The sequence below is a fragment of the Physcomitrium patens genome, chromosome 9 (assembly GCF_059467195.1).
Source record: "Physcomitrium patens ecotype Gransden chromosome 9, ASM5946719v1, whole genome shotgun sequence".
NCBI lineage: Eukaryota > Viridiplantae > Streptophyta > Bryopsida > Funariales > Funariaceae > Physcomitrium > Physcomitrium patens.
Window position 1 is genome coordinate 563,429 of NC_143418.1, and position 19,468 is coordinate 582,896.

At 29.0% G+C, this 19,468-nt stretch overlaps 1 protein-coding gene across 3 annotated transcripts; it reads left to right on the forward strand.

Moving 5' to 3' along the window:
• Positions 1-16,321: 16,321 nt before the first annotated feature.
• Positions 16,322-19,441, forward strand: LOC112286572 (pyruvate kinase, cytosolic isozyme). Of its 3 annotated transcripts, none has more exons than XM_024528553.2 (6): positions 16,322-16,457; positions 16,875-16,987; positions 17,260-17,634; positions 17,755-18,216; positions 18,322-18,633; positions 18,756-19,441. In XM_024528553.2, the coding sequence occupies exons 3-6, from the start codon at positions 17,356-17,358 to the stop codon at positions 19,278-19,280; spliced, it is 1,578 nt and encodes a 525-aa protein (XP_024384321.1). In that variant the 5' UTR covers positions 16,322-16,457; positions 16,875-16,987; positions 17,260-17,355; the 3' UTR covers positions 19,281-19,441. The 3 variants fall into 3 exon arrangements, with proteins under 3 accessions (XP_024384321.1, XP_024384322.1, XP_024384320.1); XM_024528552.2 differs by having other exon boundaries at positions 16,340-16,651; XM_024528554.3 differs by lacking the exon at positions 16,875-16,987.
• The last annotated feature ends 27 nt before the right edge of the window (positions 19,442-19,468 follow it).

Sequence of the window (19,468 nt, forward strand, 5' to 3'; positions counted from 1 at the left end):
GAGGTGGTGGTTGTCTACAACCTGGTATGTTTGATTTATTATACCTTTCCAAAAGTAAAACATAAAAGACTGATAGAAGGTAACTTCAAACAATAAGTTACGTTATTGATTTATTCTAAATCACAAATAGTCCCATCCTTTGGTAGTCTAATTTATCACATAGCCTATTGATTTTTATATTGCACCAAAGAAGCCATACTTTGTCACTAATTTAGAATGGAAGATATTCCTTCTTTAATTCATCTGCCAGTAGCTTATAACATTATTAAGTCCTTTTTAGCTGAGTCTTCATAATTACTTGAAGTTAGGCCATTTTCGTAGCAAACTCTTCCACTGCTTGATTTTTTGACTTTGAAGGCTCTATCATATCCAACTTTGGATGATGATCGTAATTTGAATAGAATGACATTGTTGTACTGTAATTGCTTATAGTATGTAAAAATTAGTTAGAACATATAATATGTTTATGAGTCTTGGTATGTATTAGAATGGTTAATAGATTAATTTAAAGAAAGAAGATATAAGAAACTTTATTTTAAATTTTATCTATTTTAATTATAACATTAAAATAATTATAGGACCTAAATATTTAGTATGAAGCCTTGAAAGGAGTTTAGAACCTAAAGGTAAAAATCTTAACTAGTAGGAGGCTTATTGGGAGGGATAAAAATAAGGCATGGTCGAATGAAGGCAAGGAATGGAGATCTTCATCCCTATTGGTTGAAGGCCATGTCCAATTGGCTTCAAGGAGGCTACATGAGGTTTTATTAGGGATTAGGATTTTTCTTTCAAGACCATTTGAGTTTTGAAGACTAGCATCAACAAGTTTAGATTTTTGGATATGGATTGGATGTAAATTTTGTGTGATTTGGAGTTTTTATGAAGGAGTTATTGGCACTCAAATTTAAGGTGTCAATTTTGTACCTACTATCACTCTTTGGGACATAACATACATTTACAAAGAGCAAAGAGGGATTAGTGATTAGGATGAGAAAGAACACTTTTTCAACTATACTTTTCATATGTTGTTTGATGAATTTGAAGTTTGAATGAAGAAATTATAGAAAATTGAAGTTAGTACATCCAAATCAAAGGTAGTAAGTAAGTGATTTTGTTCATAATAATGGTTGGATCCATATCTTAAGTTTTTAGATGAAAAGTATAGTTGAAAAAGTGCTCTCTCTAATCTTTTTTAAAAAATAGATTTTACCTCAAATCTTTTAAAAAAGATAGATTATTGTGTTAAAAAGCTATATATATAAAATTTGTGGCATTTGAATACTTACTTTGTGAGATATGAAGAAAATTGCACATAGGTGTATAAAAACTAAGGTTTGAAGCTACTATTAGGATTTTGGTGATATCTTAAGATCTGTGATGAATTTGTAGTTCAAATTTTTTGTAGTACTTGTTAAAAGTACATTAATACTTTATATAAAATTTGAATACGTTTAAATAATCTAATTGAAAGATATAAATTATTAAAGTTTGAAAATAATATTCCATAAGGATATATAAGGATTTAGAAATTTTAATCATATTTTGGATATTTTTGGGAACTTAAGACTTATATATTTGATTTAATTACTTCTAAAATTATTTAATATATATATATATATATATATATATATATATATAAACTTGATCTTTCTTATCTCAAGACTTGATTGAGTAATTAGTAGCAGTCAGGAACCCAATGCTTTCTTAAGGCAAACTCTATCTATTTTGATAGTATTTGTTGCATAGATGAATAGATTGTGTAGTTATTTGTAAACTCTATCAACGACAAGTAGGAAGTCCAATCGTCTGAATGATACTTAATGGTACACCTGAAATATTACTCAAGAATTTGGTTGATTTGCTCTATTTAGCCATCAGTTGAGGATGAAAGGTAGAAAAAAAAAGATGGTATAAACTTGAAGAATCTTGAAGAGTGCCTTTCAAAACCTTGATACAAATTATAGTCCATGATTCAATATAAAGTCATTTGGCAACCCGTGGTAATGATAGACATTGTCAATAAAGAGTCTTGCCATCTCTACACCAGTAATTGACTTCTTATAAGGTATAAAATGTACCATCTTAGTCAATCAATCAACAACTACAAAGATAGTATCAAATAAGCTTGATGGCGGAAGATCTCTAATAAAATCCATAGAGATAGATGACTATAGTTGTCTCGGATAAAGAAAGAATCAAAGAAGTCTATAGGAGGGTTCTTTGACTTGGAATAAATATCACATGATAGTACAAATTCTTTAACATCCTTCCATATTTTAGGCCACCAAAAGTCTCTAGATAGAAGTTCATGATAAACTATAGATTGGTCCAAATGGCGGTTGTACTCCTTCTTGAAGGTCAATTGAACAGTCATAGAGGCAATGTTTTAGAAAAATATCCACATTCTTCTTTTCTAATACATTTTAGAATTCTTAATATTGGCTAGAAATGCTACTTGAAGTCTTCACATCATTAGAAACATGTATGGTGTAAAGGACACAAAGTGATCCTTCTTTTGCAACATGCAAAAAAAACTCTTGCACTTATAAATATAGGTTTAATTGTACTAGACTTATGACTTTTTACTAGATTAATTTTACTCTTAATTTTTCTTTTAGAGAAGTTAAAGATACGAGAAATTCAATCTATGCAAGGATTATACTTTTTTAACCATGATAAATCTAAAATCACTACATTAGAGAGAGATCTAATTATATTAAAGATTACGCAACTACTATGACCATTTATTATTACATCTACAGGAAGTGTTTCATAAATAACATTTCTAGAAGACAACGAATGACCATCTATGACTTCTACATGAACAGGTTTAATTTTTTGTACTAACAATATTTTATAACTTTTAATAAATTCTATATCTAAAAAAAAAAGATGAGGCTTGTGAATCTATCAAGATAGAGGCTTTATAATTATTAGATCCTAAACACACATCTACTATAAAATAAGAAGAGGATTCTAAAGAGAGGATAGAACCTTCATTAAAAATTGTATAAGATTCCAACCGCACGGTCCCTATTATAACTAGATAAATTTGTTTTTCGACCCATTATCTTCTTTGATAGTTGTGCTCCTCATTTTGTGATTTTGTCCTTTCTTTGGATAATGTTGAGCAGTGTATTTAAGTTCTCTATAATATAAGGACAATTCTTCTTAACAATGGCAAGTCTTTTCTTATTCGATAAGAGCTTTAAAACGTACCACATCAATTTACATATCTTCTACTTCTGTATGTATGTATTGAGGAGATGTTGGTGTTGCTATCAAATTGCAATAATATTGAGGTCCATTTGTACGACTCTCAGATCGAAATTGAAAAATTTAATTGTTACATTTCACAGCAAAGTCAATTGCTTGACTCAATGTTTGAAGATTAGGTAAGTTGAGCATCAATTTCTTTACTTCATATTGTAATCTATAGAAAAATTGGCTAATAAGTGTAGCATCATCTAACTTGATATCAATTGCAAGTTATCAAAATTGTGAAGTATATAATATTATAGATTGATTGCCTTGTCACAAAATATGGATCTTGTTGGTTGCAACATGAATTGCATCATGTTCTCTATACATGGACTAAAATTCTACCAAAAATGCTTCGAGATTATTCAATATTAGATCTTATCATTTAAGAAAAGATGAAAACTATGATAGTGCTGAACTTGAAAGAAGAGTGCCAATGAATCTAATTTGTAATCCTAGAATTGAATAGCTTTGAGATTGAAGTTCAATCAAAAATTTTACTAGATTGATAAATCCTCAAAATTTGGATTTTACACCATCAAACTTCTCGGGCAAGGCAACTCTTAGTTCTCTAATACTTGAAGGATGTTCCACCATGGGTGGAGGGACATGATTTAGTGCAGATATTGAAGCAGCTCTAATCATCTCTATATCCTCACGTCCTGCAATTATTGTTAATCCTTGTGGTAGTAAGCTAAGTTCATGCATTGCAAGCATCAATTCCCTCAATTACTTTTGCATTTGTGCCATTGCACTCTTCATTTCAACAAGCTCTACCATAATAACACTCAAAAAATATCTAATACTACTCAAGACAAGTAGAAGAAAGGATTAGAAGATAAAGAAAATACTAAGAACTATATCAATTTAGAAGAAGGTAATCCGTAACTTCTAATATGCTTATGTCTTATCATAAAAAAAGGATAATCTACTCTTAAACAAACAAAACAAAGCTCTGATACTATAAGTGTACTATTGCCAATCTATCAAGGATATGAACTAAAAGATGATGCATAAAACAATGAAATCCATATCAAAGAAAGAGTGACAAAGTAAAAATAAGTATGTATATTAAAAGAAATTAAAAATGATTATTGCCAAAAGATAAGAAAAATTAAGACTCTTGAAACTAGACTAGAAGTAAGAAAAGAGTTGACAAGAGTGAAGAGGGCTTTATTCTTGTCTCTATATATACTATCTAACTAGAGGCTACATAGCGATGTTCTATATGACCTCCAATGTATGTTGATTTTGTAAGACACATGCTTTGACTTACAAGACAAGTTTTTCTACGTGAGGGCCTTATACTTAACTTGGTCTTCAAGCTAACAACACGTGTGGGACATGGCCAACTTGTTGACCATATTTTTAATCCAAAAAGTCAATTAAAGACATCTATAAAGTCAAAGCAGCATCTATACAGCTTCTAAGAAGCTATCATAGAAGATATTATAGAATTAACTTATTTTTATCTACTTCTACTTACTTCTACCTATTTATACAGGTAATTACTAGCTTACATGTGTATCTCTATGACACAAGAGTATTAATAATAGAGTCTGACTTAATCTCTTTAGAGTCTATCATATTGACTTTTTTACCAAAAAAAAAAAAAAAAAAAAAAAAAAACTTGATCTATGATATTAAAAAAACCCTCCAAAAGAATATGAAGAAAAAAACAATATTAGTCTATGGGAGGATAATCCGCAACCTCTAAACTGCTTTAGTATTTTCAAAAAGAGAAATAATTCACTCTTTGTCAAGAAAGACTAAGCTTTTAATATTATCTTATGGAAATCTCGACAAACTATTAGGGACCATATACTAGACAAAGACTTAAGACCAAAAAATTGAGTTAGCTCGACATTGGAACAATAACTAAATACAAGGCAAGAAGGTCTTGACTACACCACAAGAAGTGAGTTGTTGAGACTAAGGATCCACTCAATCTCGACTCTTTTATATATTAATATAAAATATTATTAAAATTTTATTTGCTATAAAATAAAATAAAATAAATAAATAAAAAGATAGTTGTGGATATAAATCAAGATAAGTTGGTATGAGCTTAAAATAAAATGGTATGATACTAAAGTAAAAAAATATGGGCTAAGGTGGAGTAACTTAGGCTGGTGTTGATTTTTAGATTGCTCTCTTTTTTTCCTTTGCTTAGAATCTTTTTTTTTAGAAATAACCACTCATTTTTTAAGGTTTTTCTTTAAAGGTTTTTTCATAGTGTATTTCAAATTTGGGTTTGAAATTTGAAGATTTGATTTTTTTTTACAAGCTTTTCAAAAAGATCTTCTTTATTTTAAAAAAAAGTATTATAAAGCTATCGTGATTATTTGCATAAAAAAAGAATTAATTACACTTAAGAATTTTTCTTTAGAGGTTTTCTTATAGTATATTTCAAATTTGGATTTGAAACTTTAATGAATTTTTATATAATCATTTTAAAAATCTCTTATTTTTTTAAGAATTAATATGAATCAATAGTAAATTTTTTTAATAAAAAAAAAACAATTATTCTTTATGATTTTTTTCTAGAGATTTTTTCATAATATATTTTAAATTCAAATTTGATATATTGAGAAGCTGTTCTTCTCTTTACAAGATTTTCAAAAAGCTCTTAATTTCTCCAAGAAGATTTATTACGAAGCCACAAAGTCTTTAAGGATAAAAAAAGAGTCAGCCACTCTTTAAAGATTTTTTCATAGTATATTTTGAATTTAGATTTGAGATTTTGAAGAGTTCATGTTTTATTTATAAGATTTCCAAAAATCTTTTACTTGTCCCAAGAGAAGTTAATATGAAGCAATAGTGATTTTTTGGATAAAAAAAGAGCCACCCATTTGTTAGGATTTTTTTTGGAGGTTCTCTCATAGTATATTTTGAATTTGGATTTGAAATTTTGAAGAGTTGTTTCTTTCTTTATAAGATTTTCAAAAAGCTCTTCTTTACTATAAGAAGAGTTAGTATGAAGTAGTGGTGCCTTTTTATATGTAAAGAAGATTCATTTATCTTGTGTTAACATAATCTATGGCTTTGTTTATACATAAAATATATTATAGAGAATTTTAAGAAGTGAGATTTGATATATATATATATATATATATATATATATATATATATACATATACATATACATATCAGGATTAGTTAGTGCTCCAAAGAGACATCATATGCTAAAATATAATGAATTATAGAGTTGTGGAATTTATTTGAGTGAAGAAAGAAGTGTCAAGTGCCACATACTATCAAGAGCTATTATGTACATATGAAATAGTAGAGTTCATTTGAATAAAAGGCAATGTTTGACCATATCTAGTTACAACCAAAAATCCCATGTTTTCTTGAAGCCAATTCTCTTGCTTTGACACCATATATATAGTGATTAGACTATAAGCATCTTCTAAGTAATGGCACTATTCTTAAAATAAATCTATAATTGCTAGAAGTTTGTTGTTGTAGATCTTGTAATTAATCTCAACTGCTAAAAAAAAAATTAAATGAAAAGCTATTAAGTAAAGTTTATCATCTATTCATATTTGTCACTTTATGGTACTCAAAGCAAAGTATAATGCATTTGTTTTTATAAAGAATGGTATGAAAAAGTCAGCATGATATAAAATTGATGCAAAAATAAAGGATGTTTTTAAATTTTTAAATGTTTCTTTCTTTTCTTGATTCTATTCAAGTTTATCTATATAAGTCAAATTTGTAATCTAAAATAATTAAAAATTTTACAAGGAAAAATAATCTTAATGTTATAATAAAATACCTATATCTTGCTGCCAATATTGAATTAAAATTATTTTTTTAATAGACATCTACATTAATCTTTTGTTGTTCTTAAGCTTCATTTAGTTGTATTTTTATTGTTATATATAATTGCAATAAAAAAATTCAGATCTTTTATTTTAAGTTTATTAATTTTTATAAGTCAAAAGTACTAAATTATAAATAATAATTATAATTAATACATAAAAGTTGATTCTTAAGTAGAAGAATATATGATATTATTATAAACAAACTTTGTCAATAGAAAAAGAGTTTTTTGATCATCTTAATAGTAGTTGATGGTATATCTCAAATACTACTTTAATATTTGAATAGTCTTTAATTATTAAAGTAGTATTTGAGATGTAATTGATTATTAAAGTAGTATTTGTCTTTAAATAAGACTTTAATTATTTTTTTACATTTAAGGCCATTAATAATCTCTTAAGATTAACTTCAACATCTTGTTGTATCCAAAATATCATAAAGCTAAAAAATTGTAACAAGCTTAAAAAGCATCTAATTATATTTTATCTTTTAGAACATATAAATAATCCTTAAAATAAAAATATTATATTTGAATTAAAAATTAAAAGTATTATATGATATAATAGAATTATTTTTAATATCATACATAAAATAATCTAAATATATAATTAATTAAATTTAATAAAAAATATTAAATTAATAGTTAATATTAAATTTATTAGTTGAAGATAAATTTTTATAGCTTCAAAATAGCTATTTTTTATTAATCAATAATTTTATTTTTCTTTTTCTTTTGATATAAGATAAAAATATTTCAAAATATCATCTAATTAGTAATATAATATTTTATATTGATAAATAATATTAAATAATTTTTTTTATTTATATGGATGTGGAAGAACTTGCACTTATCTTAAACTTTGATTTACAACCCAAATAATGCATAAGATATTTAAAAGCACCTAAATAAAAGATAAATCTCATAATTTGCTTAAATATTGGCTAGTATATTTTCCAACTTTAATGCCAATCTTCCAATGTCAATATTTCTTGATTTTACCATCCAATTTTTCTTAGAATTTGTTTTAATGTTAAAAATCTAATTAATTATTATTATAAAAAATAATAATTTTAATTTAATTGACAAATTATTGTAAATTTTAAAAACCTTTATTAGTCTTCAAACTCCAATTTCTAAGACCTCAAGATACTTAAATTTCAATAACCTTCAAATGAATAATTCAATCAAGTTCAGACTTATGATACATATTTGATACAACTATAATCACACAACTAAAAACTATCATCCATACATCAATTATTAAGTTCACAATATTTTCCATTGTATAAATACTTTATATTTTTTTTAAAATTAACATCATTCAAAACAATTCTAACTTTTTAAAGCCTTAATAAAGTTATTAAAAACTAAAATCATTCAAAATTATCCCTTTAAAAACCTTAATCTAATTTTTTTCAATTTTTATTCTTTAATCAATTAAAAAAAACCCCAAAATCACCTATAGATGTAAAATTTTATATCATAAAGTCTATTATTGAATGTGGTTAACAATTAGTCCTCTTTGGATATCAATTCTTAATTTTTTAAGATAATTTTTATTACAAATTAATTTAATTTCTTTCATTAAGATGCCTATATATGTTATTTTTTTTTCTACTTTTTTTCTTTCATTTAAGGCTATAAAAAATAAGTAGAAGCCTATTTTCTAAAGAATCAACATTATGATTTACTAATTTAATTACTTCCTTCACTATTATCTATATTCTTAAGATAATTTGCTAAAATATTTATTAATTAAGTTCTTTTATAATGTAATATTTTTTATTTTATTTAATAGCCACGTTATAATATAAAAATACCTTCTATTTAATGAAGATATTCTTAAAATAAATCCACAAGTATAAAGAGTTTTTTGCCATGGATCTTATAATTGATCTTAAATGCTAAATTTTTCTTGATTTTAAATTTTTAATGTGAAATTTTTTATTTTTTCTATTTATAATAATATTATATTCAAAACAAATTCCAATACATTAATTTATATAAAATTTATTTTGAAAAAAAAAGACATTATAAAATGAATATTGCAATAAAAGTTATCTTCAAAGCTTCAAATGCTACTTTAGCTCCTTTATTCTACTTAAGTTTTTCTTTATAAGTCAAATGTAGAAATAAATCTAAGACTTAAAAAATATTTTTAATAAAAATCCAAAAGTAGTTAAAAAATCTCAAAAAATATTTGACATCTCTTATTATAATTAAAATCTTCTAATCTATGATAGTTTTAATATTCTTAAGATCTATTCTAAAGCCATCATTTGAAATAATATAGCCTAAAAAATTAATCTAAGTTTTATAAAATATATCTTATTTAAATTTATCATATATTTTTATATGTCTAATTTTTTTAAAATACAACAAATATAAAATTTATATATTTTTTGTATTATTAGAATAATTAAAGATATTTTTTAGATAATAAAAAATAAAAGAATCTAATAACTCTCAAAAATATCATTCATTAGATGTTGAAAAGCAATTGGCACATTTGTAAGTCTAAAATAAACAACATTTTATTTAAAGTATTCATACATAGTTTGAAATATAGTCTTCTATTCATCTATTTTTTTAATATGTATCAAATTGTAAGCTTCTTATAGAACTATTTTTATCTATATTTTTGCTTGATTTAGTTGATCAAAAAGTCATAATATCAAAATTAGTGGATATCTATTTTTGATGGAAATCTTATTGAGTCTTCAATAGTCTATACACATCCATAATTTTTTATTTTTTTTTATTTTTTTACAAATAAGATTAGAATCATTCTAAGAAATTTTAAATAGCATATATAATTCTTGCCTAAACTTTTATCAATATATTCCTTAAATGAAGCCAATTCATTTTGTAATAAGCAATAGACTGGTCTAAATATCAATTGAACTTCATTTTTAAAGTCAATTGAATAATTATAAGTATTTTTTTTTTAAAGTTTACATATATTTTTCTTCTTAAAAACATCTTGATAATTATTATTTCTAATTGGAATATTATTTAAAGTTTTTTTATTATTAAAAATAGATGTGATATAAATAACAAAAGACGGTCTTTTTTTTGCAACTTGTATGAAAGCTCTTACACTTAAAAATTAAGGTTTGGTTGTATTATACATATAAATTTTTACTTGATTAGCAAAAGTCTTGATTATGCTATAGAAAAATTTAAGATTAAAAGAAATTCAATTTATTTGATGATTATTTATTTTTAGCTATAATAAATCTAAAATCACTAGATTAAAATATTTAATAATATTAAATATTAATAAGTTATTATGACCATGTATTAATATATAGATAGATAGATAGATAGATAGATAGATAGATAGATAGATAGATAGATAGAATATTTTCTATATGTGGATTTTTTTTTTAAATCTCTAAATTTTTTAATATTAGATTATATTATTAAAAGTAATAATAGTAAAACTAAATTTAAAATAAATATTTTAATAAACTTAACTTATAATCTTGAAATTGAATAACTTTAGAGTTGAAGTAGAATTATGAATTATTTTTCATTTATAAATCCTCAAAACTTTATCTTTTCATCAAACTTCTCAAACAAGACAATTTTTGGTTCTCTAATACTTATAATGATGCTTAAATAATATTCCATAGTAGAAGAATTAATATGATTTAATAAAGATATTTAAGCAACTTCAATTGTTTCTATATCTTTACTTCCAATTACTATTGTTGGTCCTTGTAGTAATAAATTGAGATGATGCATTGCAATATTAAATCTTTTATTTTTTTTCTTGTATTTATATTATTTCATCATTCATTTTTAAATTTTTTTTTTTTAATAAGATAATATAAATAATATCTAATATTATTTAGGACATGTTTAAGAAAGGATTCAAGAACAAAATAATCTAAGAATAATATTAATATTGAATTAGGTAATCTATAACTTTCAATATGCTTATATCTTATTAATTTAAATAACTTCTCTTTTTGTAGTAATTACTAGTATTAATATATATATATATATATATATATATATATATATATATGTTTGTAATATTAACTTAAACAAAGCTTTAAATGTATAAATCAATATTTAAATTATTATTATTTTATGATATTGATTAAGATAGCATAAGATTAAGTTATTATGTAAAACTTATATGTTGATAATAAAGTTAATGTTAGAACTAATATTGTGATATTACATAATCTTCAAAAGCATCAAAGATCAATTGTAAAAATGATGTAATTGTCTTCAAGGGTATTAAAGATATAGAGATTCATTTTAAACTAGTTGTTAAGTTATTGTGTTGCAAAAGAAAAAAACATTGTTAAGACCATAATAAGAGTGATTAGATCAGCCAACTCAAAATCATTTGTAATAATAAGGGTAGAAAATTTTATAGATGCAAATGATAATATTTGTGTTAGTCTAAGTAGGTTGTTAAAATCTTCTTAGTTTTATATTTGAATAAGCCCTATAAAAAGAGGTTATATTAGATAATCCTTTGATGTCCTTTAAATTCTTTTTAAGAATACAAAAAAAAAAAAAAAAAAAAAAAAAAAAAAAACCTAAGAACATTCAAGGCTAAAGATGAAGAGAAGTTTAGACAATATTTTTCATTGGTAATTGAAGATACCAATTTTTATTTAATAATATTCAACATATAAAAAGATAATCTTTAAAATTAAATATTAATATATCATTATTATCTATTATATATTAGTTACATAATAATACAATAATTAATGAAGTAAAATACAAATTTATGAGTAGTATAAAACTAAAATTATTAGTTTTTGAAAAGCATAGACAACTACTAATCTTCTTGTTTCCAACTATTTGTACATACAACAAGATAAGATATTTTAATTAATCTATCATAGAATATACAAGTGTAACTAATGAACATTGTTGTTCTTAATTTGAATGAAATTTTAATATATTGAATCAAAAATTGCAACATCCAAAAATTAAATGATAGTCGCACTATATTTCAAATTATTTTTATCAATGTATAGCCATTGTCTTTTAGAGTTGTATCATTATAAAAAATATTAACAACATGATCAATAATATTTTGAGAGATGCTTCATTTGGTAAGTTTCAAATCTTTATTTTGAATCAAAAAGCTTGCAAATTTTTTAGAGCTAATAGAGAAGATAATTTGATAAAGATTTATCATTTCAAGGATATAAAGAAGGTTGCATTTTAAGCCAACAACCTTTCAACTAATACACCTTACATCTTACTTATTAATAATAATTTTTTTAAAAAATCATTCAAATTTTAAATTTAAATTTTTTTATTTTAAAATATTGTTAAAAAATATAATATATTTTCTACTGATATTCTTTAACCATAGCTTTAAGGGATCTTGTCAAACCAAATAGTATTAGGATATGTAGATATCAACTTATTACCAATCAATCAATGCCATTTAAATAAGAGAAAAAAACTAACTCAATACATCAATAGAGGCATCAAATTTTAGATTTTTTTAGATTTTTTTTAATTTCTTTTTATAAACATTGAAATAGTCTAAAACAAGACTCATTTATATTAAAATTTATGACTAAATTTAACTATATTTTATTTATTTTTATTGCTTACAGCTCTATTATTTCTTGCCTAAATTTTTTGAATTACATAGATTTCTTTTTTATTTTTTATTTACAATTATTGAAGAACCTCAATATTATGTAATATTTTTGTAGATGTAATTATAAAAAAAAATCTATTAGAAGATCCTCTAATATAGTGTATTTAAGCTACAATCATCTATAAATCTTAATTAGAAGATCCTCCAATAAAATGTAATTATAACTACAATCACTAATAAATCTCCATTTGAAGATTATCCAATCTAATGTTTCAAGCAATTTGCTCTAAGATATGGTTTAGAAAATTAAATACATTCTTGAGTGATATTCTCCAACTATAGTTTCAAAGACTATATTTATCCAATCAAATAGTTTTAATGTAAGTGAAGATCAATCCATTATCAACTATTAAATGACATATAGATAAGACAAGCAAATTAATTCAATACATTATAAGAGCCTCAAGATTTAGGTTTGTTAAGATTTTTTTCAATTATTTTTATAAATAATTAAAGGACTTCCAATAGATATTTTTTGTAATGAAAGGATTATATTTTTTTAATTTTTTATTAGAAACAACTTTATTTTTTTCTTTTAAAAGTAAAAATTGTAATTACTTTTTATTTAATTTTTTTCTAATCTTTGTTGCTTGGAGCCAATAGAAAAAAAATAACAAAATAGAAGTAGAAAATCACTTCAAAAAATAATTAGTTTATGAATTAAATGCATACTATGTTTTGAGCAATATAAAAAGTATTCACCATCTACTCTTGATAGCAGAAGAAATATCAAAGTGCAACTAAGTTCATACTTCCATATTGGAATATGGGCCTCCATGGTCCAAAGTTACTTGAAGAAGGTCATCCAACTCATTCTTCAAAATTGAAGAATAAAAAATAAAATAAAATAAAATAAATAATAATTTCTACTTGAAAACAAATGAAACAAGTGTCGTTCACAACAAAGTTGTGATTTTTACTTTAAAAACCTTAATGTTTTCTTTGCCATCAAATTGCAAGATAATATTGTAAACCTAATTAAGTTCTTATAGTAGACATTTGTAGATTAGAAGACAAGTTCAATAGAGAATTTTTCATGTTTCTTTCTACATTCACAGCTTAATGACATATATTATCATTCCCAGTATATGTACAACTTTACTACCTTTGATGTTAGGCCTTTGACATTAGAATTCTCTAAAATGTTTTCTTCATGAAATCAAAATGGATGGTAACTTTAGACATAGGTTTTTAAAACATGGGCACACTAGCATGTTATCATTAAGCCTAAGCACTTATGTTAAATAAGATTATATATTTTAGCAGATGGTGGTATATATACTAATGGGTTGTTGTGCATATTTGCACCACCATTTACATAAATAAAATCATTTGACTCATTTTAAAAAAAATTAGACATATATCATGCATTTGATGAGTAAATTGCATCATATTTTATTATTTGGTCATGATCAAAAAAGATTTCAACAGAATTTCTATTGAAAGAGGCTTTTAGTGCACAATTGTTTTTAGTTTGTGGCTTTCTAGTTTGCTTGTCTTATTTACATGTCATTGAATATTTGGTAATGGCCATATCGTCATTCAGCAGTCCACTAAGTATCAATCCATTATGTTTGTAAACATTTGTAAGTGACATAATCATTTTTTTTTTAACATCAGGTTCTTACATTTGTTAAAACATTAATGTTGATGCTTTTGATTTCAAGCATCTATGATTTCGATATAGGTGGATAGAAATTAATTTTTTAATTGATTTCAAAATTACTATCACATATAAGAACGTGTTCATATTCTGAATAAAAATCTTTAATATTATATTCATAACATGAAAATATGTTACAAATCAGTATATTATATTAATATGCAGAATCTCAATATTATGTAGTACCTTCTTATACATTTTATTAAAATAATCCTAAATTCTATCTATAATTCCGTATATATATATATATGAACAGATAGAGAAATTTATAAATTACAATCGTTTTTACAAAAAATATTATATTAAAAAACATATAAATTTATTTTAAATACATTTTTTAAAAAATAGCATTTATCAAAAGTTATTTTTATAATCTTTTTTTAAGTCAATTTGAAATTCTTTAGAACTGTCTTTATAGATGTATCATAGATTAAAGTTAAGGGTGACTGTTTGTATATACTTTCATAAAGAAATAAAAAAATAAAACCATACATCAATTCATGTGTACATTAAACCACCTATATGTTAATTCATCTACCAATTATTTGAGGATAGCAGTTATTAAGATTTCTATTATTCAGGAGTAAAATTCTCGCAAAAAATCAATATTCTTGTTGTTTCAAGATTAAAAAGACCAAAGTTTGGTGAAAGTAGACAAAGAAAATTATTTAACATGCTCTAAATAAGAGCGTGCTATGATTGCAACCCATTGCCATATTAAATTTAATCACAACAATACCTGTCTTTTATAGCATGGCAAAGATTGTCTTACATTTCTTTTAGTATCAAACATTAACTTCTTAACTTCTCACCTTACAACATAGCAATAAACAAATCTATTTTGTCTCACTTGCACATGAGTAAAAGAACTGTATATTTTGGCATCAGAATCTTATCTTTGTTGTAGAATTCTTCGTACAAAGAAATTGTGAAATAGAAATTTATGTGTTAATTTATTTAAATTGCATAAAATTAAATTTTACCAACTTTCGAATTGGTTGAATTGAATGATAAAATATATTTTATATGTAGTGATTTTATTTATTCTTTTTACAGTAATCAAGATGCGATTTTTTTAATGTATATATGACTTTACATTATAAATATGGAGGGTATTTTTATATACATTAAAAAAATATATTTTATATGTACTGATTTTTTATTTATAATTTACAATATATACATTACTTTACTATTACCATTGTGTTCTAATGTCGTTAACATTAGCTCACTCTGATAAATTTCTTTGGAAAATTCAGTGAGAAGTTCAGTGAAAAGAGTCACTACATACAAGCTCTACTAATTGTTGTACTCCCATACATACATACATACATCTTTGGAGAAATACGTAACGTATTTGATAATTATGAGAAACCAAAAAAAATTCAAAAATTATAAATAAAAAATCAGTACATTTGCTACACAGGATACACAATTAGCGTGGCATGAACTTCACTAAAAGCAAAAGGCAGGGGAAAAAGAAAAAAGGCCCCCAGGCCAACACCAGACCAGAAGGCGACTTGAATGAACGGATGAACGCCGACGAATGAAAATAAAACGTACAGACACAAACGAAGAGACGAGCGTGGATGAATGTAATTGATGAATGTGGATGAATGAAGGGCGATGCTGGGTGGTTGGATCAGGGGAAAGAGGTGGCGGAGAGAATGGGGACCAGCCAGTGATCGGAAAGGGGGAGAAGGGGAGCAAGGGGATTGATCGAGCGAGGGAGAAGAGTGTGTATGCGATTGACGCAATTGACGCTGCGGCGGCGTCGAATGTTGAAGGATCCCGTGCAAAGCTGCTCGTCAATGCAAAGGCGTGGACTGCCTACCCAAAAGCCCGCCCCTTCGGGTCAACCTTCAACTAAAGCGGCCTCTTCCCGGCCCAAAAACATTGTGTGCCTACGCTCCCACCCACCCACCCATCCCTTAATATCACCCAATCATGCCCTTCCCTCACTCTCAAGCTTGCAGATCGACGTCAAGCAGACCCAAAACCATCCCTGGCTGATTGTCTTACAGCTGACGCATTCGCATTCATTCGCCTCGGTGCGTCGTGGTCTCACAGTCTGCAAAACAGAGCCACTTTGCGCTTTTTTGTAATGATGGTCCAGTCTGGGTTTTATTGAGGATTCGGGGTCGACTTTTTATTTTTAGTCGTGGGATTGCGCGGCGGAGGGTTTCCATGTGGGTTGTCTAATTTTGGGTCTTGGCACTGTTGCTGCTGTGAGAGATCCGAGCAGGTTTGCTTGACTCGCTGTTCTTAAGTTCTTTTCTATTGTGGGGAGGGGGCGAATGAGACGGGAAATCATTGTATCCGCAGAGTTCGTGATTTCGGGAGGTGGCTGTGAGTTGGATTGACAGCCTTCAGGGGGGCTTTAGAGGCTGTGGTTCACCCAGAGGGTTTTCCAGCTTACCTGCTTGCTTGAGACCCCTTTTCTCATCGTTGCATCGCATTGATCCCAGGGTCTGCACTGCGCTGCGTACCTACCCAAATTGTCTCGTGGCTGTGAGCGCGCGTGTTCCCGTGTCTTTGCTTTGGCTGCGTTTGTCAGAGAAGGCTGCTGTCATAGAGCCAGGTTTTGATAAACTCTTTCTCGGGATTACTTGAGAATGCCCCTGTTTTCATTGAAGAATGTTCATGGACGCGAGAGCTGCAATGAGCTCAAGCACGGGAATGTAATCCAGAAGGGTTGTTTTCGTGTATTGAAAAGTGTTGCTATTTGATGGAAGTGCCTCTCGATGATGATTGTTAACACTCCAGGCTCTAGTTGGTGGCTGTTAGCCGCCATGGCTGACTGTGATTTAGTTTTGCTGAACTCTTTTGCTATCTTTCCGTGGTTTGATGAAGGATCCGTGAGGAGGGAGGGTAGTCCAAGCCTACGCTTCAACCGGATATAGGAGGTTGTTTTCTTGCGCATCGAGCTCAACCTTGCAGGCTGCTGTCATGACGACCACCACTTACACGGATATGGTCACTTTGCTCAGCGACACGCTGCAAACAGACGACGGACACTCCAGAGTTTCGAAAACGAAGATTGTTTGCACTCTGGGCCCCAAGTCAAGAGAAGTGCCGATTCTGGAGAAGCTTTTGAGAGCGGGCATGAACGTTGCCCGCTTCAACTTCTCCCATGGTACGTTCGAGTATCACCAATACACACTGGATAATCTTCGGCAGGCGCAGCTGAACACGGGGATCATGTGCGCGGTGCTTCTTGACACAAAGGTAAGCTGAAGTTTTGGGCTTAATCCTGTCTTGCGCTCCTAGAAGCTTGGCGTGGACGTTTGTTTGCAGATGTTGATTATCAGCAGCTGACGAGTGATGGTTCGCATGAATTCGTTTCAGGGACCGGAGATCCGAACCGGGCAACACAAGACGGGGAAGCCTATGAAGCTCATCCGCGGCAAGGAGATATGGATTACCACGGACTACTCTCATTTGGGGGACGAGCATATGATTTGCATGAGCTATCCGAAGCTGGCGGAGCACGTATCGCCTGGGACCGAGATTTTGTGTTCGGACGGAACCATCACCTTCACGGTGCTAGAATGCGACGTGGCAAGAGGAATGGTGAGGTGCAGGTGTGAGAACACAACCATGCTCGGGGAGAAGAAGAACGTGAATCTGCCTGGTGTCGTGGTGGACTTGCCGACCATTACGACGAAGGATACTGATGACATTGTGCAATGGGGCATTCCCAACAAGATTGATTTCATCGCTGCTTCATTCGTGAGAAAAGGGGAGGACGTCAAGAAGATCAGAGCGCTTCTTGGAAGCCACGCAAAAACGATCCAGATCATCTCCAAGGTACACATTTTTTGATTTCGCCGACCTCGAACATTCAAGGGTTGTTTTTATTTGCAACTTTTTAATGTTGGAGCTGATTTTGTGAGATCTGGAGTCGTTTGAAAGGTGGAGAATCAAGAAGGATTGGTGAACTTCGACGATATCCTTAGAGAAACCGACGGCATTATGGTAGCCAGAGGCGATCTAGGGATGGAGATTCCCACCGAGAAGATCTTCCTGGCGCAGAAGATGATGATCTACAAGTGCAACTCTGCCGGAAAGCCTGTGATCACTGCGACTCAGATGCTGGAGTCCATGATCAAGTACCCTCGTCCCACTCGCGCAGAAGCCACAGACGTGGCGAATGCTGTGCTCGATGGCACCGACTGCGTCATGCTCAGTGGCGAAACTGCGAATGGCTCTTACCCTGACCTTGCAGTAAGGATTCCCATGCCCAGAAACCACTTTTTTGCGGCTAGCGTACTGAAAGCAAACTTCCAATCACTTTTTATCATACAAGAGCCCTCCGATTCAGCTGATTCGATGTCGTGTTTGTGCAGGTGGCGGTGATGTCCCGCATCTGCCAGGAAGCCGAGGCCTCTCTCGACTATTCGGCCATCTTCAAAGAGATCATGAAGTCGGTCCCACTGCCCATGAGCCCGTTGGAGAGCTTGGCTTCATCTGCAGTGCGGTGTGCGAAGAAGGTCCGAGCGTCGCTGATCATCGTCCTCACGCGCGGCGGCACCACCGCCAAGCTGGTGGCCAAGTACCGCCCTTCGGTACCCATCTTGTCCGTGGCAGTGCCGGTCTTAACCACCGACAGCCTCACATGGGAGATCAGCGAGGAATCTCCTGCCAGACACAGCTTGGTCTGTCGCGGCCTCCTGTCGCTGCTCGCTGAGGGGTCCGCCAAGGCCACCGACTCGGAATCCACCGACGCTATCCTCGGCGCGGCTCTAGATCACGCCTTGAAGCGGAAGCTGTGCATTGTTGGAGACTCTGTTGTTGCGATCCACAGAATCGGCGCCGCGTCTGTTATCAAGATCGTCGAGGTCAAGGAGAAGGTAGTCAAGGTGGCGGCATGAAGACGAGGGGCGAGTGCATCGTCTCGACTGCACCCAAATCCGTAATTAGTTTATACCAAGGTTGAGCAATTAATACAGGAATTATTTTCGCCGTTTATGGCAGCGTATGGATGTATTATAGCTCGTTTTAGTAAATTTCTTCTGGAACATGCTTCAACAGCGGGAACTTGTACTTTCTCCTGCTCTTC